The following is a 26,678-nucleotide window of genomic DNA, read 5'->3' on the forward strand; positions in this document are numbered from 1 at the left end:
CCCTTGTCATTGTAGTTGGCAGTACTTCATCTCACTACTGTAAATATTGTAGGAATGTGTTCAACAGAGTTAATTACCTTTTAAAGGATTGTTATGAACATTTTCAAATTTTATTATTTGAGAATGGTATGTATACATTTTAATTAGGTGGGAATTGCTATATCTTAACTTTTCCCAGGGTATAGCAAGATGGAATTGAGGTGCTCTCCTTCCCCTGGTCAGCCTAGAAAGCTGTGTATTTCCTCCTGCATTCTGAGAAAAATCACCTTTGAATTAGACCCTTAGGTCTATGGAGAAATTTTGGTTATGTTTCCCTACCTTTATATTGTGTTTTGCTCTAAACATTGAAGAACTAGTTAAATTAGAACAGCATCTTTAGAAGTTGTGATTATATTATATTACAAATGAGATAAATTACTAAACTTAAAAGTAATATTCTTTTTACTTTGTGAACAGAAATTTTGACTGCTTTAAAAATACAGAAATTCTAATTTAACTTTTATTTTGACCTATGAAAATAGAAATTGATAACTAATACTGTGTTCACATATGATTTCTTTCTAAGATGATGCCTAGTCCTTCTAGTGTAGACGTGCACAACCAAGATCAAGTTCATAATACAAATTAAAATAAGGGAAGGCCTGAGAAATGAACTGTCTCATGAGTGAGTGAGTCCTGTAAGCGCTGTGGCATTATAGGCGGCTGTGGGCACACAGCTGCCTGCTGGCAGCACTTTGCATTTTGTTTCCTAGTACTCTCTCACCTTCTGAGTGAATCAGGAAAGACTATATAGTACTTTGGATGAAGATGAGGTGAGATGACAGGTCCAAGCCTCACAGTTCGGTGAAGGCTACAAGGATGCATGCCATCCATCTTAGTAATGTCCAAAAATACTGGGCATAATGGTATAGGTATTTAATCTCAGCACTCAGGAGGCAGAGGCAAGTGGATCTCTGAGTTAGAGGATACCCAGAGCTACATAGTGAAACCCTGTCTCAAAAAACAAAAAGAATGTCCAAGAGCACTGAATCATAGAATAATACATATATGTATACCACAAGGTTTTATTTTAATTGTTTCTCTTGAGACAAGATCTCTCTAAGTAGCTCAGATTATCCTAGAACTTGTAATTCTCCTTTCTCAACCTCTAAAATGCCCAAATCATAGGCTCGGCTTGAACTACCTTGTTTGGCTAGTAGCCTAGGGTTTTGCATTTAGTGGATACCTCAAAAAACTTTTGTGAAGGTTCAGATTTTATGTGTTGTTTTCATATTTATGTTTCTTATGGGAGACTAGGCACCTTGATCAGGAATTTGTAACTATAGAGCATGAACTAGAAGCAGTATTGTCTGCAGCTGCATTTAGAGCATATGGAGTCTTTCAACTAAGTCCAAATTTTCACCGTATCTTGAAAACCCAGCCCAAAGTTCTAGTTGGCAAAATTAGCTGACGTTTGTAGCAGGTAGCTCCTCTCTCATCTGCTGCCCTGACCTTTCATGAATTCACTGCTGCAGTGACAATTGATGGGGCAGAGCTCACTCTTGTTCCCTTGCTTGAGGTTGCAAGTTATGAAAAAATTATTGCTATCATTTGTCATTTAACATGAATCTAACTGAATAATACATAATAAATAGTTTAGCTTAATATAGTGTATGAACATGAAATACTATTAAATGTCTTTGGTGGTTTGAATGAGAAGTATTTCCTATAGGCTCTGATATTTGAAAACATGATTCGCTTGGACCTTTTTGCAGAGGTTGTGGAACCCTTAGTAGGCAGAGCCTTGCTGGAGGACATAGGCCTCGTGGGGCAGGCTTTGAGTGTTTATAGCTTCATCCCACGTCATGTTTGCTCTCCGATTCATGCTTGTAGTTGAGAATGTGGTCTCTCAGCTTCTTCTCCAGTTGCCATTTCCATTTCCTTCCCATGCTGCTGTTCTGACTCTCAGCCAAGATGAACTTCTAGCCCTCTGGAACTAGAAGCCAAAGTAAATCTTCCTTCTTTCAGTTGCCTGGGCCATGGTGTTTTATCACAACAACAAAAAAGTAAATGCTGCAGTCTTCAAACGTGTTTTTGCTTTGAGAAATCAGTACAAGAAATGGTATGATTATACGTAAATCTCCTAGCACGTTCCTTTGAGAGGACCTGAGAGCAGTGAGCTTCCAGGTCTGTGTTTCCAAATGCCATTTCCTACTGGAAGGAATATCATGCCTTAATAAAAGGCCTATGAGCTTCATTTAGGTCCTGCACATTATACACTGCAGTGTAGAACCATTGGGACAACTGAATATGGGATATGCTTGATAATACTGAATCAATGTTCAATTACTTTTTGGAATTAATTATGTAAAAATAATTGACCCAGTTGTTAGGAAATTTTGTTATTACATGATTCATACTGAAGTATTGGAGATGAATGTTAGAATATATTCAAAAGGCTCCGATTCATCCCTGAGTAGTAGATGAATGGATAGATAGAAATTTAGACACAGTGAGTGGAGGGACTGATAGATGGATGGATAGATAGTCACAGATGTGGAAGCAGAGATGATTAAATATATTAGCAAAATATTAATTGGTATATGTAAGTGGAGAGCATATAACTGAATATTATATTACTCTTTGAACTTTCCTGTGGCCTTGAATTTGTTATAAATAAATAAATAAATAAATAAATATTTAACATTGGGCAAGATGAACTAGTTTTTCTTAATTATAACCCTTTGGTTTATTTTTATTGTAGTAAAATTGTCTTGTGGAATTATTATAAGTTAATATAGCTGTTACTCTAGACAAGCTTTCTTTTCTTTTTAAGGTTTATTTTTATTTTATGTATTTAATTGGTTTGGTTTTTTTTCTTTACATATGTATGGTTTGGTGTGTACATGATGCTGGCAGAGACCAAATCCCTGGAACTGGAATTACAGATGGATGTAAGCTACCACATGGGTGCTGGGAACTGAACCTAATTTCTGTGTAAGAATAGTCTGTGCTCTTAACCACTGATCCATCTCTCCAGTCCTAAACATGGTTTCTGAACTTGCATACATAAATCCATGTGGGATTTGTGTTGATGTTTTATAAATCTCTTTGTGGGTGTGCATGTGTGTTCATGCATGTGAACATAAGTATGCAAGTGCATACAAGAATGTGTGTGTATGTGTGTGGATGCATGTAGAGGTCCAAGGTCACCCTCAAGTGTCATTCCACTGGTTCCATCCACCTTGTTCTTTAAGGCACAAGCTCTTGTGTGTCTGGCCAGTAAATCTTGGGATCCATGTTTCCACCTTCCCAGTACCAAGATTACAAGCACACACCACACTATGTCTGGCTTTTTTCATGGATACTGGGGTCCCCATATTTGCATGGCAATTTGTTTACTGACTTAGCCATCTTTCCAGCCCTATTTTATAAACACTTTGACATGTGAAAAGTAGCTTTTGTCATAGTCCCTAAGGGATGCCCTCTAATAGACTTCTAATTTGGAGTGCATTATTTTTCTTTGAAGTGTTGGAATACTAGTTGCATTAGTCTTCCACAGTTCACATACAAATTTGGTACTTCTGAATGTTCCAGTTTATACAAAACAGTGAGCTTCCAGCTGATCCCAGCTTACAAAAAGACTTGCTTATATCCACTGATGGCTTGATGTAAGTTTATTTGACCACAGTGATTGTTACTTAGAAACAAATCAGAACATTTTAATAACATGATGTATTCCTTCTCTCTTCCAAACTAATACTCATTTAGTATAATCACATGTTATTTTTAAGACAGTTCTGCTTTCCCTGGTGTAGGGTTCACATTCTTCACATTTTATGCAAAGGAAAAAATAACCTAGTATGTAAGTTTATACTCTATTCATTTATATGTTTAAAAGGAAGCAAAACTTGAGAGTAAGTGTAGTCATATTATTTTTTAGTCTTTGTAATCATGAAGATATACTTATCAAGTTAAAACATTTGTTCCTTTACAAATGACAGCATATGATAGACAGAATTCCAGCAGGAATCTCAGTTTCAGAAGTTCTTTTTCAGTACACTGAAGCAAGAGCATGTGAGTAATATGCCAAGGACTCTACACATTGACTCAAATGTGCATTCCAAAAAGTCTACTACAAACTACAGTATGTAGTAGACTTTCTTTTATCTGAAAGCATTTTGGAGTGCAGGAGATACATATTAACTTTCAGTATTGTATATGTGAAATTTTTATTAGATCTTTGAAATTTTCAAACACTTTATCTTATTATATTCATCACTGTCTGGTGCAGTTGGGTTCGGTTCATTGGAGCTAATAGTCATAGGTCCATAAATGAAATAAGAAAGGACAAACTTGCCATGGAATGTTCTGCCCCAACTTTGCCATATACTAGAAAAGCCTGAGCTGTTTATGTGGAGTGTAGTAGGGACTCAGATATTATTTCTAAGGGAGGAGTCTATCTACTATGCATGCTTAATAATCAAATACTATTTCTAGTTTGGTTGGCTATTATGAATAATATACAGGGTTTTGTTTTGTTTTTTGTTTTTACACTTAGATATTGCAGGCATCCAAAGTGACTCATGCTTACAGGCCAAATTTAATTTCCTTTCTTATCATCAATTTGGTTTGTTTGCTCATAGCCCATACTGATGCATAATTTACTCTGTAGCCCAGGCTGGCCTAAAACTTGAATAATTATCATGCCTTACTCTTCTGTGTACAGTGATTGCAGACACATGTCACTACTCCAAACCTGGTGAGTTTTTATGGTTGTTTTTTGAGGATGTATTTATTTGTTTGTTTTGTTTATTGTGTATTTCCCTTTAGTATATTTGTGTGCCTGAGACAACCAAAAGAGGGTATGAGATTCTTTGGTGTTGGAGTTACATGTGTTTTCAAAGTGCCCGTTGAGTGTGCTGGGAACTGAGTGTGAGTCCTTAGGAAAGGCAGCAAGTGCTCTTAGCCACTGAGGTATTTCTCCAGCCCTGGTCAGTTAGTTAGTTAGTTAGTTAGTTAGTTAGTTTGCTTTGCTTTTAAAAAAAAAAATTTTAGACTTATTTTTGTGTGTGTGCATGAGTGTTTTGCCCGCATGTATGTATATAAGTGCACCACATGCAATGCCCACAGAGATCAGAAGAGAGTGTTGTATTCTTCAGAACTATAGTTACAGATGGTTGTGAGCCATCATGTGGGTGCTGGGAACTAAGCCGGGGTCCTTTGCAAGAGCAACAAATGGTCTTAACCTCTGAGCTACCTGTTTGTTTGTTTGTTTGTTTGTTTGTTTGTTTGTTTCAAATCTAGGTTGAAAAGTATCTTGGACTCTGAATTTAACGTTTATACTTAATATGTTCTTTTAGGCTGGAGTCCGGCACAGGGATGTTCTACACTATAGTTCACAGTCCTTAGTGATGAACATGAACATGCTATAGAACAGTGAAAAGATGGTCACATTTGAGTTTTGTTTTTGATTCCCCACCCGCTCTTCCAGAGAGCCATGGTTTGCTGAGCTGCTGGCATGGCCAGGTTTCCTATACCAGCCTTTCTGGCCAGCCACGAAGCCCTGGGAATTTACTCTCTAGCCTAGTACAAAGCACTGTGCTGAGTACTGCCTAGAACTTGGCCTGTTATTTTCTCCACTGTTTGTCCTAATCTAATAAAATACTACTTTAGATAGCAGTATCTACCATACAAAAGGCCTGTCAACTGAGCAATTCATTTAATTCCTAGTGTCTGTTCCTCTTTGCTGAAGTCTTGGATGAAGACATTGATGCACCCTTTGACAAGCGCTCTGCACTTCCTTTTGACATCACATCATTTAATTGTCCATCCATCCTCTGTGGGACACAGTTGTTTCCCCAGTTTTGTGAATGAGGACAGTGGAAGGCAGGTCTAAGTTTTAGACCAGGTCTGTGCCAGTACTGATTTCAGTTCCAGTTACCATGTTCATTTTTTTTTTTAAGTACTGGAGATAAATCTCAATGTTTCACAGAAACTAGAGCTTATGTGCATCTAATAATTGACTGGTATTAGAGTAGAGATGACATTTCTTAAAATGAGTTCTTTAAATATTTTTAAAATATTTTAGAATCGGTGATCTGAACTGATAAGCAACCATAAACAAGGAATTAGTTCAGTCATCTCAGTTTATAAATTCTTCTCTGAGGAAAATTTTACTCTTCCCCTAAATAAGAGGAAAGGATAGAACTGATACCATATAGGGTTTTATTTATACTACTCTTTGAGGTTTTCTTTAAACTGCAGAATTTGAGTATTTCATTAAATCATCAGCTTGGAAGACATAGTAGTAATTCATGGTATGTTTAAATGATGGCCTTGGAAGGATTGTGATGCAGAACAACCATACTGAATACTAAGTATTTCCAGTTGTCAAAACATGATTTAATTGTTTAAAGAATACAATCTGGGCTAGAAAAGTACCTCAGCAGTTAGTTTGTATGCTGTGCAGAGGACACAAGTTAAGTTCCCAGCACCCACATCAAGCAGCTCACAACAACCTGGAACTCCACTTGTAGAAGGATTTGATGCCTCTGGCCTCTGTGGGCACCTGCACACATGTGCACATTCCCACACATCCACACAAAGTTAAAAATACTCTTGGTTTTTCTAATGTCTTGGTTAGAAAAGATTAATAAGAAAATTTATTTCTGGTTAACTTTTTGACCCTGTGAAACTTTTCTCATATTTCTTTTGAAAATGCTTACTTTTTCTTCAGATTCTTTTTTTGTTTTGTTATTGTTCTTTGGTTGGGTTTTTTTTTTTTTTTTTTTTTTTGAGAGGGTTAGTATTTGTATTAACTTTGGATGACCAATGAATTGATCCATTTTCTGGGGAGGGACCAGAAAGACAAAATTGTTTAGTCAATGCCTGTTTTTATTACCTAATATGCACAGCATACAAGGGTTCAAGAGATGAATTATTTTCTCCTGAGTTTCATAGTCCTTTTGAAAAAGCACAATATACCTCTCCACCTAGCTCTCCTGCAATACTCCCGTCCACAAAAAAATCATACCTCACTAGAAATACAAGGTAGCCAATTAGACATATTAATAAACCCAGATCTGACCTGAGTTGTTATGTTAACATATGCTTGAAGTACTGGAGGAAGCTTCCCCAAGAGTCAGGGTCTAGCTACCGTTCTTCCTGTTCCTGGAAGCTAGCTTTGGAAAGACATAGGCTTAAGTCATAGAAACTAATGGTGAACTTGACTTCTCCTCCTGTGCCTTGAGATGAGGGTATGCTGACTGAAAGCATGTGTCCTTACCCATATATTGATCCACCTACCCTATGACTTCCTGACTTTACTTTCCTCCCATCTCTTGCTTGTACTACAAGCCAGGTTCAGCCTGTTCTCTCACAAATGGCCACTGCTCACTTCCTTATCAATGACCTAGATCCCCATGAGCCTTGTGTGATCTGGTCTACTGATGTATTCAAAACATAGTATTTTAGATCTTCTCTGGTTTCTGATATATTTATTTTTTAAACTAGATCGAATCTTAGTGTTTTTTAAAATAGTCATGTACAATACACCAGCTCTCAAAATTAAAAATACAGACAGAATTCCTTGTACATATGTGCAAAGTCAAGATACAACATTAATGTTTTCTCAACCATGGTTATTCTAAGACTTCCTTAGAGTACGCACATATATGCTAGTGATTACAGCAGATTTGAGATCTGTTTGTTATCAAGAAGAGGGTTTGCTGTAAGGACATTTATCACTATTTCTATGAAATTAAAACATCCCATTCAGAACATGATTACATTTCAAGACTGAACAGGTTTCATGCTAGAAATGTTCACAAAAGTATAAAAACAGTTGAAATAAATATATCTTCCAAGTTCAGAGCGAAGTTCCAACTGTCATTCTTAGTTTTAGTTTTGAAAGAGATTCTGCACCTTAACACAGTTGGGGAAGTGTGCAGAGTAGGCCATGGTGTATCTGTGTATGCTGCTGCATGTGCCATCCTTCTATGCAGACTGCTGACTGTGGCCACATATTCCCTCAGCACTCTCAGGCCCTGACAGGGAAGCCTAGGCTGGTATGCTCTTTTTATCACCCTACTTAGCTGATTGAAAGCTCTTTCCTGGTCATTGATTTTCTGCTTACACTCCTACCAGAAAGGAGATACCTTCTCAGTTATGTTTGTCATTTGTTTTCTGCAGTGGCATCATTAATGCAGCTGAAAAAAGTCACAGTAAGATTGACAGGTGATGCATACCTGTATCCTAACACTTGAGAAGCAGAAATAGAAGGACCATAGTGAGTTACAAGGCAGCCTGAGCTACATAGTCAGACCCCATTTGAAAATAAGGCGTGTGAATATGAAGTAAATTGTTTTATAGCTTGTCACTGTTGTATTAAATAATAATTCCATTGGCTCATCTCACTGCGCCTGAGTTCCCTTTCACCTGAGCACAAGCAATTGTTGCCTCTAGTTCCTGATTTTAAACACAGTGTGACCAGCTGTTTCAGTCTTCTGATCCCTTGACTTCCCTGCCTCATGATGGACTGTAACCCTAAACTTTGTAACAAAATAAACCCCTTCTTTCTTTAGTTAGCTTTTATTGAGGTATTTTTATCACAGTAATAGGAAAAGAAACTAAGGCAGATCTCAAAGCTAGAACTTAAGTCAGGACAGTAGTATTTCTTCAGAACATAAATTTAAGAGTCAATAAAAGAAATCAACAAGTTTCTGTATGTGTCATATAAAATTTTGTATCAATACAGAGATCAAAGGTTGCACATACCTTTAATCCTTGCACCTGGTAAGTGCCAGGCCAGCCAGAGCTTACAGTAAGACTCTATCTTGATAGATAATCAATAGATAGATAGATTCAATTTACATTAATAAATCATTACAAGTCAATGTGTAACAAATACTACTTTGTTCATTAAACTGATAAAAAGTATATTTTAGCAACTTGTTAAAAGAGATGGTTGCTAACTACATAACTAGTAGAGGAATGAGTTGTATGTACATTTATGTCAGCTTATAGTTAACAGTAATTTGTACTTTTAGAAGAATACTTATTTTTTGTAGGCATTTTTTTTTAAACAGGGTCTTTACATAGTTCAGGCTGTCCTGGAACTCACTATATAGACCAGGCTGTCCTCAAACTCATAGAGATCCTCTGGCCTCTGTCTCCCAACTGCTGGGATTAAAGGCATGTGCCACTATGCCCAGTTTACTTTTTGTAATCTTTTGACCTTGCTGAAGAATGAAAGCAGTCTTGAAGTGGTTTTTTTTTTTTATTTTAACTTTAAAAACTAATTCTAGACTTATAGTGTAGAATTTTTGTATACCCTTCTGCTAGCTTTCCTTACATTTCCGGTGTGCATATATTACCACTGTAAAATGATCTAAACCAAGAAATTAGCATTAGAGTAGTGTTTTGGGGACTGGAGACTTGGATTTAGCAGTTAAGAGCATGTACTGCTCTTACAGTGTACCTAAGTTCAGTTCACAGCACACTTATCAGCTGGCTCAGAACCACCTGTAACTCCAGCTCCAGGGCATCCAACACCCTCTTCTGGTTACTGAAGGCACTGCATTCGTGTGCGCAAACACACACACACACACACAGAGAGACACACACAATAAAAGAGATATAATTTTTGTTAATGCTTGGGTAAAATTTATAAATGGCAGAGGGAAACTTGAAATTACTTGATGCGTTGTGGTTTAAGAACAATACTTGAATACAGTCGTATGCATGAAAATGCATAGGATGATATCTCTCTAGTTCTAATATAATTGTTTTCAAGATGAAGATGTTCAAGAGCTGAATCCTCATCCTCTTCAACATTGCAGATTTGTTCAGGAAGAATATTCCTAAAGAAAAATAGACATGTGAAATATAAACAGTCCAAGAATCTAAGTTTATAATTTATAAGTTTATAATTTATAATTTATAATTTAGTTTTTTAAATGTATTGGTTCTTAAAATGCAGTTAGACATGACATGGTGACTCACATTTGTGTTTCCAGCACTCGGGAACCTAATGAAGAATTGCAGTGAGTTTATATTCACTACTCAATTGAGTTCCAGGCCAGCCTGGTCTAAAGTAAGGCCAGGTCTCAAAAGCTGTGAGATAGGGGTAACAGTAGGGACAGTAGAGGCAAGTGTAAGAAGTGAAGCTACAGGAGTGCTCTAATGGAGCATCACCACAGCCTGCAAAGTGAGGGACTTCTTCCTAAAGGTTGATTTGAAACTGGAACCTCTCTCATTGAATAGGTGTAGTCAAGACTGGCCTTTAACTCTTGATCCTGTTGCCTTCACCTCTCAATAGCTTGAATTAAAAGCATGAACACCACACTTGACTCCAGACTGCTCCAGATTCATCTTCTAGTCACCCATGCTGCCTAGGCAGGTGTAATGATCAAACATATAGAAACATGTCCCCCACAGCGAAGGAAGTTGAGTGCTAATAAATTCCTTCAGAATTTGCCTTCATAAAACTCTATATTTAGGCAACTTTTGTACTCTGCAGGTCACTTTCTGAATGTACCTGGGGATTTCAGTATAGTGACTTATTTATTGCTTTACACCCTTAAAATGATCTGTCTCCAAGATTTTACATACTGTGTAATAATATTCTACATAATACTATGGAAATTTACAAAATTAATACAAAAATAGAAATCATTATAATCATCATATACCTATTATTCCACTTTAGCAATTACTAACATTGTCAGTTTTGTTTACTTCTAATTTCTCTTTATAACCATTTTTTTCTCATCAAAATAAATCCAAAGGTTCACATTATGGGTCTTTATTTGTCAATCAAAATTTAAATTGATACTTGAAAAATCTAAAATTTACCGTATCTTATTGTTGTTCAGTCTCAGAAAATGCAGTGCTTTCATGTCTTGTATTCCAGGTGGTATGGATTTGAAGTCATTGTGATCCAGAAATAATTCTCTCAGAGAATGATAAGCCCCATAGAATGAGACTAGGTCCACACCATCATCAGAAAGTCTGTTAAACGACAGGTACAAGTACTCCAGGCCTGGTTCCATGTGGCCAAACACATAGCCAGGGATCCGATCAATTTGGTTCCCAATTAGGACAAGGTGCAGAAGAGATTTGGGTAGATAGGAGGGGACGTGGTAGAGCTTGTTATAGGACAAGTCGATAGACTCAAGATTTCTGCAACAAAGGAAAAGTGAACAGGATAAGGAACCTCAGGAGACCGACTGGCCATCCTGATGATCCTGAACAGAACTAGGTTCTATGCCAGCCTGAGTCTGTCTGCCTCTCAATCTCATGCTATTACCAGCATTCACACTGTTCCTTAGCTATGGGTGTGTTTCAGAGTCCAGGTGGGAAAACTCAGATCCTTTGGGAAATTGGGAAACAAAGTTCAAAATTGTTGAATCAAATGAAATTCAAGAGTCTTTGCTTCCAGTAATGAGATTTGGGATGAGAGTGGGGTTGCCTTCATTTTTCATCCTTATTAGATTTATGATCTGGCAGATGTGAGATAAAGGGATTAGGGTAAAATGGAGGGATCTAAATTATTCATGCACTGGGAAGTCCTGGGAATATGGTGAGCTCCATCCTTTCTTTCAGAAGTTTTCCTTGAGTCTACAAGGGCTTCCGCCCAGCCCTTTTCACTCAATAAATATTTCTCTATTCATGAAAGAATTCATTATCCTCCACTTGGTTCCAAACCTCTTTTCATCTCTCTGAACAACCCATGTCCCAAGCTGGTCAACTTGGGAGTATATTTTTGCACAGGCATGCAGCCTTTACTAAAGACTGAAAATAGGCTGTGATTCCTGTCTAGGAAGGTAGGTTTTACTTTGTGTCTCTATTCTAAAAAAAAAAAAAAAAAGCCTTCTTTTGTTTTATTTTTTTCTCTTTTTTTTTTTATTGGATATTTTATTTACATTTCAGATGTAAAAGCCTTCTTATGGTTTGGGCCAAAGAAGGCAGCATGGTCTAGGAAGACAGGCCTAGCCTCTGCAGCCTGGCATGTCCATCTAATGGTGAAGAAAAGAGTTGTCTACTTACTCCTCTCTGTATGTAGACATTATACTGTTTCAACTGACAACCTGAGGTAGACACTGCTTGGGTGACATTTGATTGTTAGGGATCAGCCCTCATTTCTTGCTAGTTTAGCACTCAGAGAGTAGTAGTCATGGTACCGGTTATATAATAAATGGTTTGGAAACTCAATGAGATAGCTAAATGTTGAAATTAAGAATAACAGTTCTATGGGAAAGTTAAATTGTGGTAGATACTTACTCTTGATTTATCCATGCTAAAGGAGCAATCCGACTTTCTTCTATTTTATTATAACGTAATACAATCATAGTTATCTTTCTGGTATGATTGAAACAAATTTCAGTTATTTCTTCAATTTGATTATTTTCTAGGTATAACTCCTATAAATAAGAGAAAATATTATTTTTGTTCTGTTTGTATTCAGTGGTATCCAATTTCACAAAAATTAAAATAGAGTATTCTCATTAGTATTTTTTTTTTTGGATATTTTATTTACACTTCAGATGCCATCCCCTTTCCCCATTCCCCCCCACTTAGAAAACACCTATCCCAGTCAGTTCATACTTTTAGATTGTCAAATTTTATAGCTAGCAAAATAAAAGGTGCTGCTTATCATGATTATGGGATTAAATAACTTTGATTTGTATGTTTATGCATATTTGAGAGTGGGGGTGTGTGCATGCACATGCGTGCAGGAGCATGTGGAGAACAGAGGTTGGTATGCGAGCTCTTCCTCAGGAACTCTCCAGCATTTTACCAAGTATATCTATCATCTCTTCAAACAAGTAAACTTAGTGTTTAGCTATAACATATGATACAGCATAACATATAATTGTATACATTTTCTGACTTATAAAACTTACATTTATTGTGTCACCTGAGCTACAGAAACTGAAAATTGGGAGTAAATAATCACAACTCAGCAGTGAGAAACTCGGGCCTGTAGAAAGAGTAACACCCGCTGTAGGTTCCAGGGCAGATGCAGGAGGGGCTGGGCTGGCTGAGCCTTAGCTTCAGACCAGTTTCCCACTATTCCATAATATTCATAATTATCTTAGGTTTATGTTTTTATACTTGATTTATAGTCTATTTACTCATAAAATTAAAGTTCATTAAGAATCTTAATTTGGATAAGAATGCAACCTGCTAGAACTAAGTTTTTAGTACCTAGCTACTTTCAAGATACTGGTTTTAGAAAAAATGTTTTACTAAAGCCTCTGAATTACTAAATTTTTCTGACTATAGTTAGACTACATACATAGAATTGGCTTCTATATTAAATGTAACTTTATTCATATCATTAGGTTTTTTGTAACTAAATTTTGGCATTTGTTTAAAATGCATAAAAGAACATTCATCTTTATGCTTTTATTGTCCTGTGTAATTAAGGGATGAATTATGTGAGAGGTTTCCAAACTCAAGTGTACATCAGAATCACCTCATAAGACTTTTAAAGTACAAACCCCACCCTAAATAAATCACAGGAAGGGCTATTTAAGTAGGTTCTGGAATACTCATCCATATACAGAAGATTCTGAAGTTATAGCAAAGATTGGTATGTGACAGTCAGATGTGCCATGATGTAAGGCTGGCCTGCAGCAGTGATTTTAGAAGGATTTATAGAAAATAGCTTGTGCTGTTTGCCATCTGCCCAGAATATCCAATGCTGGTGGAAATAGGTCCTTTGGAGAGACAGAAATCAGGCTGTGAAGTTCAGGCATGGAGAAAGGAATATTGATATATGTATCACCTAAGTTGCACATGTATATGTTTTTCCAGTTGCATGTGTCAAAATATTTTCAATGTTATTGTATTTATTTTGTGTGCATATGTGTGTGTGAATAGACATGTATGTGGAGATCAGAAGACAACTCTGCCCCCTCTGCCCCCTCTGCCCCTCTACCCCTCTGCCTCTCTCTCTCTCTCTCTCTCTCTCTCTCTCTCTCTCTCTCTCTCTCTCACACACACACACACACACACACACACACAAAACAATAATAATAATAACATTTAAAGGATATATTTATCTTGTATATTTCTGTAATATGTAATACATTTAAAATGTTAGAAGAACAGTGTGATGTCACACACAGTTACAGCACTCTGGAGTCTGAAGCAGGAGAATCATGATTTCAAGGCCAGCTTGGCCTACACAGTGAGATCCTGTCTCACAAAACAGAAATTAGAAGAAAGATATCAGTACCTCAATAGAAGCTGGAAGACCTTGTGGTATAATTCTAAATTTGTTTTTTCCCAGACGTAGATATGATAGGCTCTTCAAAGATTTAAAAGCTAGAGGGTTGACATTGACTTCACTGAGATTGTTTCCTTCTAATTCTAAAGTGACAAGTTGATTTAAATCTAGAAAAATAAAATAATTCAAATATTAGAATAACTTTAAAAGCATGCAGTTTGGCCTGGTAGTGTAGCTCAGTGGCAGAGCACTTGCCAAGGACCTAGAGTAGAGCCCTGGCACTGCAGAAAGAAGAAACAGTAAAAATAGGAAAGAAAACATTTGAAAAAATTTGGAGATTTGTAATTTCTTCATCTTTGTTTCTCCCATCAATCATTTCCTTGAGTACTGTATACATGACTTCTGCACAGTTCTACAGGACAAGCAGCTGCAGGGAAAGGTGACTGGAGAATAGTGGCTATGGGAGACAACAGACAAGAAAGACTGTGTCACAGCACTGGGCAAAGTAGCTTACCTGCTAGTTCTTATCCATAGCAGTAGAGCTCACCAAAGGCAAGGAGCCCAGCAGCTTCCCCAGACAAGGAATATCCAGCACCCCAGGGGCCAATACACAGAAGGAGTAAGAACCCAAGCCACCAATGAGTACCAAGAGACTTCTTATGTGAGAGAGCAGAAGAGATCTTCTTTTCTGACCACCAGCATGAAGATGTGCTTGGTGTATAAAGATAAGAGAGAAGATGGCTATTCCACCCAGGGCTATATATAAATCAACACTCCAGAAATGCAAAGTTTTTATGTTAGAGGGACAAAGTGTCCTGAGAAGCTATCCCAGGGATATATGAGAAAAACTTCGGAATAGTAAGTATATAGTAAGACATGCCTGGAAAGCTGAGGTAGAAAGACTCTTAAGTTCAAGGCCAGCCTAGACTATAGAGTGAGACTTTTCCTAAGAACCAAAAAACAATCAGTAATTATATTTTATAGGTTATCATTTTAATAGCAGGCCTAAAAATGTAAACTCAGCCTATGTATATGCTTGTTCTAAATCCTGTGTTCCCTTCAGTCTAACAGAGCAGTTAGAAATTAAAGTTTCCAGTGTCCTTTCCATATAACAAAGCCTATCAAAGTCTGAGTTTGTTACTGTTTTGCATGTGCATCCTCAAGTCCATCTGGAGACTGTTTCCATAGCTATGTAATTCTCACATTTGGCACTTCTCATCACCGCTGTTCTTTTCTCATCAATGAAGAGTTTTTTCCTATGAGGTTTTTTGGAAGCTAACAGAAGTAATACTTGGGATGTTTATTCCTTTATATGCTCTCTCTCATATTGCCTAATAACTAGGTTTCAACTCAAGTAAACAAAGTATTGGGCATTATACTTCAAGAGCAATGCTAAGTGGTTATGAAGATGAAAGAGAATCAGGCAGTCTTGTCTTAAGGGAACTCATAAGCTATTAATAGTTTCAGTTAGGTTTGTACAAAGTGAAATATAAATGATACTGCTGTGCAGTTATGGTTCAACAATTTCAGCTGCTATCACTGGAGAAAGAACAAGCATCCGCTCCAGCAGGTGTAAGCACACCTTACTGAATTGTCCATCAGAAAGCCAAGCTGTGCTGCAGCCTCATTGCATACAGCATGGGGTACAGCATCAGCAGGACTTCAACTCACACAACTTAGGACAGAGCTGCCAGGGCTGCTACTGTGAGCTCCCTTGCCCCTTGTTTAACAGCACCTCTGCCTCATATACAGTGCACATTCATTCTGTCTTTATACAGAATTTCCAACTTGGATTGAGGTTCCAACGTATAGTAGCAGTACATATGGGCATAGTGAGTCACCTAAATACATGGTGCTCAGGGAGTGTTAGTGTAACTCTTCACCTATTAAAGGCTTGTAAGAGAGTTACTGTGCTATGAGTGATGAGCACCTGGCCTCATTAAGAAAAAGTTTTATTTAAGATTAAGGTAGCATTTGTTTGTTTGTTTTAAAGAACATTGAAAAAACAATAGGAGACTTACATTTCTTGGGTAAGTGACTAAAGTTAATTTATTAACTTGATGCTGAAATAGCCTGAAATTTTCTATTTATGCATTTAGCAATACTGTAAGTCAGTTTCTATAGGACAATATAAGAATGGTTATAAAATGCAGCTTTTAAAAAATGTTGGTCTGGGCCACAAAAAAAAAAAAAAAAAAAAAAAAAGAAGGCATCAATGAAATGCTACCTAATGATACTCTGCTACATTGTAGACCAGAGCCTAGCTAGCCTAATTGTCATCAGAGAAGCTGATGAGAACAGAGGCAGAGACCCACAGCCAAACATTAGGAAGAGATCAGGGAATCCTGTGGAAGAAGGAAAGGAAGGATTATAGGAACCAGAGGAGTCAAGAACACCAGAAGAACACGACCCACAGAATCAACTAGGAGTCAGAGAGGCCCACAGAGACTGAACCAACAGTCAGGGAGCCTGTGTGGATCTCACCTAGGTCCTCTGCATGTACGTTATGGTCGTGTAGTTTGGTCTTCTTGTGGGATTCCTAACAGTGGGGGTGGAGGCTGTTGCTGACTCTTTTGCCTGCTTTTGAGACCCCTTTCCTCCTGCTAGGTTGCCTCATCCAGACTTAGTATGAGGGGAGGAACCTAGTTTTATTGTAACTTGATATGCCATGTTTAGTTGGTATACCTAAGAGGCCTTCTCTTTTCTAAAGGGAAAAGGAGGCAAAGTGGATCTGGAAGAGGTGGAGAGGAGAGAGGGGAACTGTGGTCAGGGTGTACTATATGAGAGAAGAATTTAAAAAAAAAAAAAAAAAAAAAAGTTGGTCTGGGGAAATGGCCCAGTAGGTAAAGTGCTTGCTGTTTCAAGATTGAGTACCTGAGTTCAGATCCCCAACATTCTGGTAAAAGCTTGATGTTGCAGGACATGCCTATAATCCCAGCTCTAAGAAGCAGAAATAGAAAGATCAATCGTTCAGGTTCAGTGAGTGACCTTTATCTCAAAAACAAAACAACAACAAAAACAAAAAGAAAATGACAGAGGAAGACACCTGACATCAATCACCCGAGATTTCCAAAGCAGGCACTATTGCACCACCCCACCCCATACCAACACCCACACATGATTTAAATACCTGATAAACTTTTCTCATCAATAGCCTGGAGATTGTTGTCATTTATTTTAAGCTCTTCTAGTGTAGATGGTAATTCTGAAGGAATATGTACCAAATTATTTCCATCCATGTTCAGACGCATTAGCTTCTTCAAAGACTTAAAAAAGCAAATGTCAAAATTACCATTTTCCAGTTACAGTTATTTCACAATAGTCCCCATATAACTGTGAGTATTCTGTTGTAAGACCTGAGATTTTACCTTCTTAGCAGTAAACAGAATTAACTTCAGTAATTTGAATCTGTTGTAAATGCTAATAAGTAATTTTAAGATATTTATAAAGTTAAATTTCCTATTTTCACTAAGCACTATTTAGGTGGGTAGAGATGGAGAGAGGATCTGGACGAACTTTGAGGGGAAATAATATGATCAAACTATATTTAAATTTAAATTTCGTTTTAAGTAATAAAAATGTAATAAAAATTTCAAAACTATATGATTGTATATGATTACCCAAACAGTTGACTTTTGAACAGTATGTTTCCACATCTATAATTGCATGTTCATTGCAGGCCTATCTTGTACCTCCAAATGAGCATGGAATGATTGATGTCTAAGTTTCACCAGGACAGAGGTCTCCAAACCAAGAAGCAAATAATGTATGACATTTTCTCTTATTCAATTATAGCATAAATCTATGACCCTCTTTGCCAACTGTTACTGATCAGAAGGATAGAGAATATGAAGCAGGCACTGGGGAGTCCCCTCATCTGCTTGCCTAGACTCCAGAGAACTAGGAAAGAATCCAAGAGGCCAGTCATTTGTTTCAAGGGCAAGGGCCTAGAATATTATTCAATGGGTGAAAATGTAACCTAGTGACATACAGTGTGCTTTACTTAAAACTTTAACATACACACTCTATGTGCTCTCCTTTAGTCACACCAACTTTTCCTCTCTTTTTTTTACCCCTGAAATCCCTTGAGCTTTCAGTATTTTCTCATTTTGCAAAAGAATTGTTCAGTCAAATCTGTTTTCTTCAAAGATTACTACCTTTGAATATTTGCTGTCCTTTCTCTTTCACTCTGCTCCCTCATCTATCTAGTGATGGTTTTCATATGAATGCATGCTTTTTTAAAAAACTTTTCCTGCCAAAATTTTTCCCACCATGTTCAGTTCACTGTGCAAAAGTAAGAAAGCTTCACTTTACAGGCCCAACCGTTTTAATAGAGGTTCTAGCTAAACTCTCTTTTATTACTTACTGGACAGTTCTTCACATGCTGAGAGACCAGACTCCAGCGAACCTTTACCTACTAAAGAGAAACTATTCCTTAAATTCAAAACATTAGTTATCTCTGATCTTACTGTTACCAGTCATCTCAAAAGGTTAACAAACATAAAGCAACAAAGCTAATCAAGAGAGAAGTGGCTGTAATTTAAGGACATCAGAGAAGAAACAATGTAGAAGAAAAATAGCAATAAAAGCCTTTCTGCTTATTTTTTTCCTTCTCCACCTCCAACCACAGCAAGTAGGAGTCATTTTGTTACATACTAATGGAAGTGTGTACCTTGAATGCTTTTGGACCTATGCCCGAAGAAGTGATATTATTTCTGCTCAGATCAAGTCTTTCCAAATTTGGTAATCCATTAAATGCTTCATCCGGAATGGAAATGATTGCATTCCCTAGGATATACAGTAGTTGTATTAGACACACATGCAGATATAGACATATACATATATACTCATATATGTGTGTTTGTCTCTGTATACATAAGTGGTAAGAGAAAACTTTACATTGGAAATTAGAGCAATAATCAGAACAAGGACAGGAAATATATAAACAAATGCACACTTGGAAAAATAACAAGATTGGAATGGGACAGTCAAAAGTGTATCTGGGTCAGGACTTCATGATTCAGATAAAGCTGCTAAAAAAATACCCCTGTCTGTTGGGCAGGGATAGTAGCATTGTGCATTCACAACAAAGGTGTTTTTCTGTGAGGCTAGACAGAAACTGACTGCTTCCTTCATATCTTTCCATTGTCATTTCCATGGACTTGGAAACATGATGCTGTATATATCCAAGAAATCAAGGAAAATTCCTCAGTATCTGTGAGCATGTTTCTTTCTCTGTATAAGAAGCTTAGTAAAAATCCTATCTCACATACCCCACCATATCTGATAGTATACATCTTTCTATCTTATGTACTTGTGTCTTGCAAGTGCAAGGTTCGACTTCAATCTTCAGCATTCCTTAAAGAAAAAAATGTGGCACACCTAGCACACAATGGAATGCCTAGCTCAGTATCTTTTTTTTTTTTTTTTTTTTTTTTTGGTTTTTCGAGACAGGGTTTCTCTGTATAGCCCTGGCTGTCCTGGAACTCACTCTGTAGTCCAGGCTAGCCTCAAACTCAGAAATGCGCCTGCCTCTGCCTCCCAAGTGCTAGGATTAAAGGTTTGCGCCACCACTGCATGGCTGTACTTGTGTCTTAACATTTGTCTAAGTACAATCATCAGTGGTTTTAAACATCTTCTTGTAAAACAATGACTGCATAACCTTATATGGTTATTCCTTTGACTTCAGTCTTTCACTGAATTTGTGTAAGACAGAGGGTACCTGTCACATAAGCCCATGGGAGAAGGCTTTGCCAAATATGCAGATTCTTTCAGTGATTTTACTTGAAAATCTGTTGTCAAGGAGACCATGTCACTGATAGCATCCCGTTGCAAACTTCCATTCCTGCACATATATCTTGGACCCATCCACATCTCCTCACCTCTGCATCCAAAGGACACCTCTGCTATGGTATCCCTATAAGCCAGGCACTCAAGCAAATGAGATCTTAATACTCCACCACTCAGACCATTCATTCCCCAGTAGCCTGATAGAGAGATATAGGCACCTCATTCTCATTGGAATGACTAAAGGAAAGAAAGCAACAGATGATACCCTCTGCTGAGCTGAGGTTGTAGAATAGCTTCTTGTGACAATGGAACAGCCAACTTAAAAAGTGCAGCCAACTTAAAAAGTGTTAGGTAGTTTCTTAAAACTATGTTGCCATATCTCTCAGCTCATTGTGCTGCTTCTGGGTGTAATGAGAAATGAAGGTGTAGGTCACCACAAACATCTGTATGTGGATGTTTTAGCAATTACAGACAAAATTGCCTTAAACTGAAAAAAAGTCATCCTTTGGCTGATTTATACACTAGTGCACTGCTAAGAAACAAGGGAATAAACTGGTGATTTTTAAAGCACTAGAAGCCTAATTGCAAGGCTACTTACTGTGTGATTTGAGTTAGTAAAACTCAGAAATCAAATCAGTAAACAACAGAAAACAGGTCAGTTTTATGGTGGCCAGCAACTGAAGGAGATAGAGATACAAGGAATTTGTGGGAGTAATGGAAATATTTTTTTATCTGAACTATGGTGGTGTTCACATATGTAAAAACATGTAGAACTATACATTATAAATAAGTTGTATCACTCAGACAAAGTATACCCCATTAAAGCTAATTTTTAAAAAATGTTCCTTGGTAAATCACCATTTGATTACATCTGGAGTGTGTGCCCAGCTCTGCTGCACAGGTGATCTGCATGAAGATGATAAAATGAGTCCCTAGTAAGTTAAAGCAACATTCATAAGGCAGTAAAATTCACCCCTTATATCTGAGCATGAAGTAAGTCATCATCTCTTACCAACCAGCTCCAGGCTCGTTACTTCTGGTGCTGTTATTGGTGGGATCTCAGTGAAATCTGTATGAACGCAGCTGATAGTCCTGTAGGACAGGGAACAGCTTCTGGGCAGACGTGGCCTGCCTCTTGGGGTTCCAGGTATTAACCGAGAGGACATTCTGAACACATCTCCTCTTGTGGCATTCTCTTCCTCCTCCTCTTCCTCCTCTTCTTCCTCTTCTTCCTCTCCTTCCCTCTCAGTCTCCTCCTCACTGTCCTCTTCCTCCCTCCTTCCATGGTGGGGTGGTCGATGTGCTGACCTCCCTTCTTCCTCCGGCCTCAGCCTTCCCGCAGTTCTTTCCTCATCTCCATGGAGCTTAGTAGGCACCGAGGTCTCCTTCTTGCACTCCTTGTGTCCTTTAACTACCTCTTCATCCTCAGATTGAAGAGCTTCTTTTATGGCTACTTGGTCCATTTCCATCTGAGGAGGTGGCGCTTGCTTGTGAAGTTTCTTAATGGATTCTTCTTGTTCTGAAGAATCACCAGAAAACTCAGTTTTATCATGTAGTTTCCTACTACTGAGTAGAGAATAGGAGGCTAGCAATCACAGAAGGATGAAGCAATGGAGGAAGGTTGGTGAGGTTAATAAATGGAAAAAGTCATAATGAAAATGAGGTTAGTAAATATTATTCCCTCTGTGTTCTTGACTGCTGTGTAAAGATGAAGTGCAGTTGAAGTACTTTCTTGAAGTAACTGTAACTTTACTTTTGTAGGATTTGCTATAGATTTGTGATTTTGGTGTCTGTGGGCCTGTTTTTATACTAAATTATGTAACACTATTTTCAAGAAACTATACTAATTGGTAAGCTAAAGAGGGACTAATATTGCCACACAATACAAAATAGAAAGCAGTTTTATTATGATGCTTTGATACCATTTGATAGTATACCACTATAATAGATACTGTTCTGTAGATCTTTGAGAGACAGTAGAGAAGAGCTAGTCTGGATGTAGTCTCACTTTGAGTGAAGAGTTCTAAAGAGAACTCATAGTGTATAGGCTTTCTTCCATCAAAGTTTATAAAGTGATCTAATCATTTCTCTACTTTTAATTGATAATCACATATAAACTAGCCCTGAAAGAAACACAGAAATATAATTATTTGAAAAAGTTACTTGTGATATCATTCAGTATGTGTTATAAAATCTGAAGATTTGTTTCTTTACACCCATACCAAAACATGCCGAAGAAAAGGGGAAAATCAATAAGTAGAAGCTAAAGGTATCATATTTAAACATTTTAGTTTTTTCTGTGTTCAAGTTTATTTCTCTAAAATAACTACATTCAAGAAGACTTCAGGTCCTTTGGGAAAATGTCTAAGAATCTCTGAATCTTGCCTATAATCCTCGTATGTTACTTCAAGGAGCCAGTTCCAACAAGCACACCTTCTAAAATTTTTTAAAAGTATAATGCTTCAGGCCAGGCTGGGTTGTGCATATCTTTAATCCCAGTCCTTCTTCCATGATAGAAGCAGAGGCAGGGGAATTTCTCTGAACTTGAGGCTAGCCTGGTCTTACATCACACATTTTGGGCCAGCCTGAGCTACACTGAGAATCTGTCTGAAAAGAAAGTACAGGGCTAGAGAAATGGCTCAGGAATTAAGAATACTGACTGCTCTTCCAGAAGTCCTGAGTTCAATTCCCAACAACTGCACGGTGGCTCACAACCATCTGTAATAGGATCTGATACCCTCTTCTGGTGTCTGAAGACAGCTACAGTGTACTCATACATTAAATAAACAAACAAACAAACAAATAGAAATTACAGTGCCTCAGTGAAATAACTAATAGCATGAAGCAAAGTACAATTTCTGAAGTCCTTCTTGGCTTGATATTGACAAGAGAAAATGTCCCTGTCAATCTGTACCTGTCAAGTTATTTAATATGGTTTATTTTCATAAGTCACTAGCTAAACTTTCTTCCAGGAGGCCTAAGCCATCCTCTAGAGGGCACACACACTTACTTGTTCAGGAACAAATGTCATTTGTGAACAAATCAGTACACATCCAATGAAACCCGTGCTGTGATCTCCAATATAGAAGTGCCACCCAAGAAAACCAAGCCCTAGTTCACATGTCTGTGTTTTGCTGGGATTCCTCAGACCACTACTGGATTCCTGTGCTTTCTGTAGGAGATGAATCGGAAGAGCCAGGAGGGTTGAAGCTTTGTTTGCTCTGGTTATAAATCATTCCTTTGTTGTCTTGATAATGATTAGTGTATTCCTGACAAGCTTGATTAAATAGGATGATGCATGTATAAGTCAGGATTTACTGTAGGAATTCTATCACTGTGTCTCTAAAGCCTTGTAAGATTCACACATGAAATAGAATCAGGTCCAACTTGACTCAGTCTGAGAATTAGAACTATAGAGCCACATCTATTGCTGTACCCCAAATACATTTTCCCAGATATATCTGTTTATTGGCACCGAGCTACATTTTAAGTACCTTGATGACTACATTTACAATAATTTACATCTTAATGTAATGATAAAAATAAATAGAAGTTAAAGACTAAATTATTTATGATACTTTGTTTTATATTGTATACCAGCATCAGAGCAGATGGGGCAGCACTCTCCTTCCGGTTTAATGGTATAGGGGCACGCCTTGGGGTGGCACAAAGTTTCATCACAAAGCACTCTTCCATTTGAGCAGAGGCAGGTGGTGCAGGGCTCAGGAGACCAGACAGCTTTGTTGTACATGATCATGCCCTTTACAAAGCAGTGTCCTTTCTTTCCTAGAAGAGAAAGGGGACTGTTTGTTTGTTTGTTTGTTTGTGTGTGTGTGTGTGTTTGTTTGTGACAGGGTTTCTATTATGTAGCCTGGATGTCCTGGAACTCACTGTGTAGAACAGGCTGACCTCAAACTCAAAAGAAAGCCATTTGCCTCTGTGCCCCTCTGCCCCTCTGCCCCTCTGCCCCTCTGCCCCTCTGCCCCTCTGCCCCTCTGCCCCTCTGCCCCTCTGCCCCTCTGCCCCTCTGCCCCTCTACCCCTCTACCCCTCTACCCCTCTACCCCTCTACCCCTCTACCCCTCTACCCCTCTGCTCCTCTGCCCTTCTGCCTCCTGAGTGCTAGGATTAAAGGAGTGTACCACCATCCTCTGCAAGATTATTAGAATTCCGGATTGGATAAAAATACAGTGCAAAGTCTAACTGATACAACCAGATGAGAATAAAGATCTGTCTGTAGCCATCTGTGCACAGGTTAAATGCCTTATAGATTTGCTGTCTGAAAATGCTTTTCATTGGTTCCTACTCTTTGCTGCTGAGTGATCTCCTCCTAGTGACTGGGCTTTGTTTGAATTTCATATCTTCTGTCAAGATAGGCTAAGTTCTGTCATAGGAACAATAGCCATTAAAACCTAACCATTTCACATTTACTTCAGATTATACAATCTTGACATGCTGGTGCTCAGCTGGTAATGGTCACTCAGCAATAGACAGCATGCTTCCTCTAACAGACTCCCAGATTGTCCAGGAGGGAAAATACACGTTTACAAATCATGCTTGAGTTCTACGTGTATTTAATTCTCCTGTCACAGTAAGTTGTATGGCCACATCAAAATTCAGGAGAGGCAGCAGTGTAACTCTGTCCCAGAAAAGAACGGCAAGCACACTAATGAATGCACAGCCCACACTGTGGATAGGCACACAGAGAAAGATAAAATAGCATGCTTCTGCGGTCTGCTCAGCAAGATAGTAAGCCCTGTGGGTTTTTTTTTTTTTTTTTTTTTTAACTGCATTTTGAAATAAAATGCACACACCAACATGATCAACCTCTTACGTTTATTGTGTGAGTGATGTGTGTAGGCACACACTGTGGAAGCCAAAGACAACTTGTTGGGAGTCAATTCTGGTCAATTCAAACAATGGGCTGTGGTTTAGCAACAGTGAAGTGAAGTGTATGTACGAGTGTAAATGCAATAAAAACAAACCATGGGCTGTGAGCTGCCTGGGCATATTCCGGCACCTACTGCCAACCACGACAGACCTTGACACCTGACTTCAATCCTCAGGACTCAAAGTGGAAGGAGAGCTGACTTCAGCAGACTGTCTTCTGGCCTCTGGACAGCTAGCACACAAGAGGAGAGGGTGGTGGTACACTCACTCCCTTAATCCCAGCACCCAGGGGGCAGAGACAGGTCTGTAGGCCAGCCTGGTCTACAGAGCTAGTTCCAGGACAGCCAAGGCTACACAGAGAAACCCTGTCTCAAAAGTACCCACTTCTCAACAGAAAAAAAATAAATTTAAAAAAAAAAAACACACACATGAAGAAAATAAATTAGAATCTTAAATATTTTTCAAGTACTTTAAGACTACTGGAAAACATTTTTAGACAGTTTGGAAATGTTTAGTGTATTTTCTATACTCTACTGATACCAACTTGTAGTTTTTGTTGATGGTGGTATGTTTCATGTTTTAATTTAAGTCAGTCAGTTGTATCTGTTGTATATCTAGGAAGGCTGAGACAGGAGGACTATGGGATCTAGAAGTTTAAGACCAGCTGAGCAACATGAAACTCCCATCTCATAAAAAAAAAAAACAAAACAGTAAATCAAATCCACATATGGGAACATATGGTAATTTGTCTTTCTGACATGCTAGGATCAAAGCAGTGTGAAACAGCACACTCACTTGTGCACCTGTGCATATCAGAGCTCACCAGTTGACCCTCCTGGCTTGCCAGCATCTGGAGATCTGCCTGCTTCTATTCCAATATAAAATGTTAATATGAAAATCCTCAATATAAGAATTTTCATTTGTGTACTACATGTTTTGCCTGCATGTATACATATACATCACATGTATACAGTACCCTCAAAAGTCAAAAGGAGACATCAGATCCTCTGAAACTAGAATTATACATTGTTGTTAACTACTTCCTGGGTGCTAAGGACTGAGCCTGGTTTTTCTATAAAAATATCAAAGGCTCTTAACCACTGAGTCATCTCTCCAGTCCCTAAGTATTTTTTTAAATAAATAAAATAGTAAGTTTCATAAAAATTGATGTTTGTGCCAACTAGGGTGGCTCAGTGGATAAAAGTGCTTGCTGTGGAAGGAGAAAATTGACTTCTTAGGGCATCGTCTGACCATCACATGTGTGCTTTGGCATGTGGCACCCATACACATATAAATATCATGTACACACAAATTATAAAAATTTAAATAAAATTTAAAATGTTAAGTATGTGAAATCACATTATGCATGTTAGTTTGGGGGCTTTTCATTTCCTTTTATAGCTTAAGTAGCTTTCAGTTATCTGAGATGATGTCTTTATTATTCTTTAGCACTTAATGGACACATGACATTTATATTTTAGCAAATATAGCCTAATTTCCATTTTTCATATAATTTTGTTATTTCTGCTAACTTCATGAAAGAATAATTAAGAGTTGGGAAATAAGGATGTAGTGATACTTTCTCTTGTCTTTCAAGGTTTTTGTTTAATGGTAACATACCTATAATATGTTTGCATTTTTTTCTTCCAAACTTAGAAAATGGCTAATCATTAAATACTAGTTTCAGCCGGGCAGTGGTGGCGCACGCCTTTAATCCCAGCACTTGGGAGGCAGAGGCAGGAGGATTTCTGAGTTCCAGGCCAGCCTGGTCTACAGAATGA

The 26,678-nt window shown here is 37.9% G+C and overlaps 2 protein-coding genes across 2 annotated transcripts in view; one reads left to right on the forward strand and one right to left on the reverse strand.

Moving 5' to 3' along the window:
* The window catches only part of Cenpp (centromere protein P), a 176,937-nt gene that overhangs the window by 98,846 nt on the left and 51,413 nt on the right, over nt 1-26,678 (forward strand). The gene's annotated exons all lie outside the window — the stretch shown is intronic.
* Nucleotides 9,609-26,678, reverse strand: part of Ecm2 (extracellular matrix protein 2) — a 29,030-nt gene continuing 11,960 nt past the window's right edge. The window contains exons 4-11 of the mRNA XM_034510783.2: nt 23,606-23,794; nt 21,021-21,527; nt 18,891-19,006; nt 17,349-17,484; nt 14,228-14,385; nt 12,265-12,404; nt 10,837-11,163; nt 9,609-9,842 (exon numbers count right to left, since the gene is read on the reverse strand). Coding sequence (XP_034366674.1) covers nt 9,674-9,842; nt 10,837-11,163; nt 12,265-12,404; nt 14,228-14,385; nt 17,349-17,484; nt 18,891-19,006; nt 21,021-21,527; nt 23,606-23,794 — 1,742 coding nt within the window. The 3' untranslated portion in view covers nt 9,609-9,673. The remainder of the gene's footprint in view (nt 9,843-10,836; nt 11,164-12,264; nt 12,405-14,227; nt 14,386-17,348; nt 17,485-18,890; nt 19,007-21,020; nt 21,528-23,605; nt 23,795-26,678) is intronic.

The sequence above is a fragment of the Arvicanthis niloticus genome, chromosome 8 (genome assembly GCF_011762505.2).
Source record: "Arvicanthis niloticus isolate mArvNil1 chromosome 8, mArvNil1.pat.X, whole genome shotgun sequence".
Classification (NCBI taxonomy): domain Eukaryota; kingdom Metazoa; phylum Chordata; class Mammalia; order Rodentia; family Muridae; genus Arvicanthis; species Arvicanthis niloticus.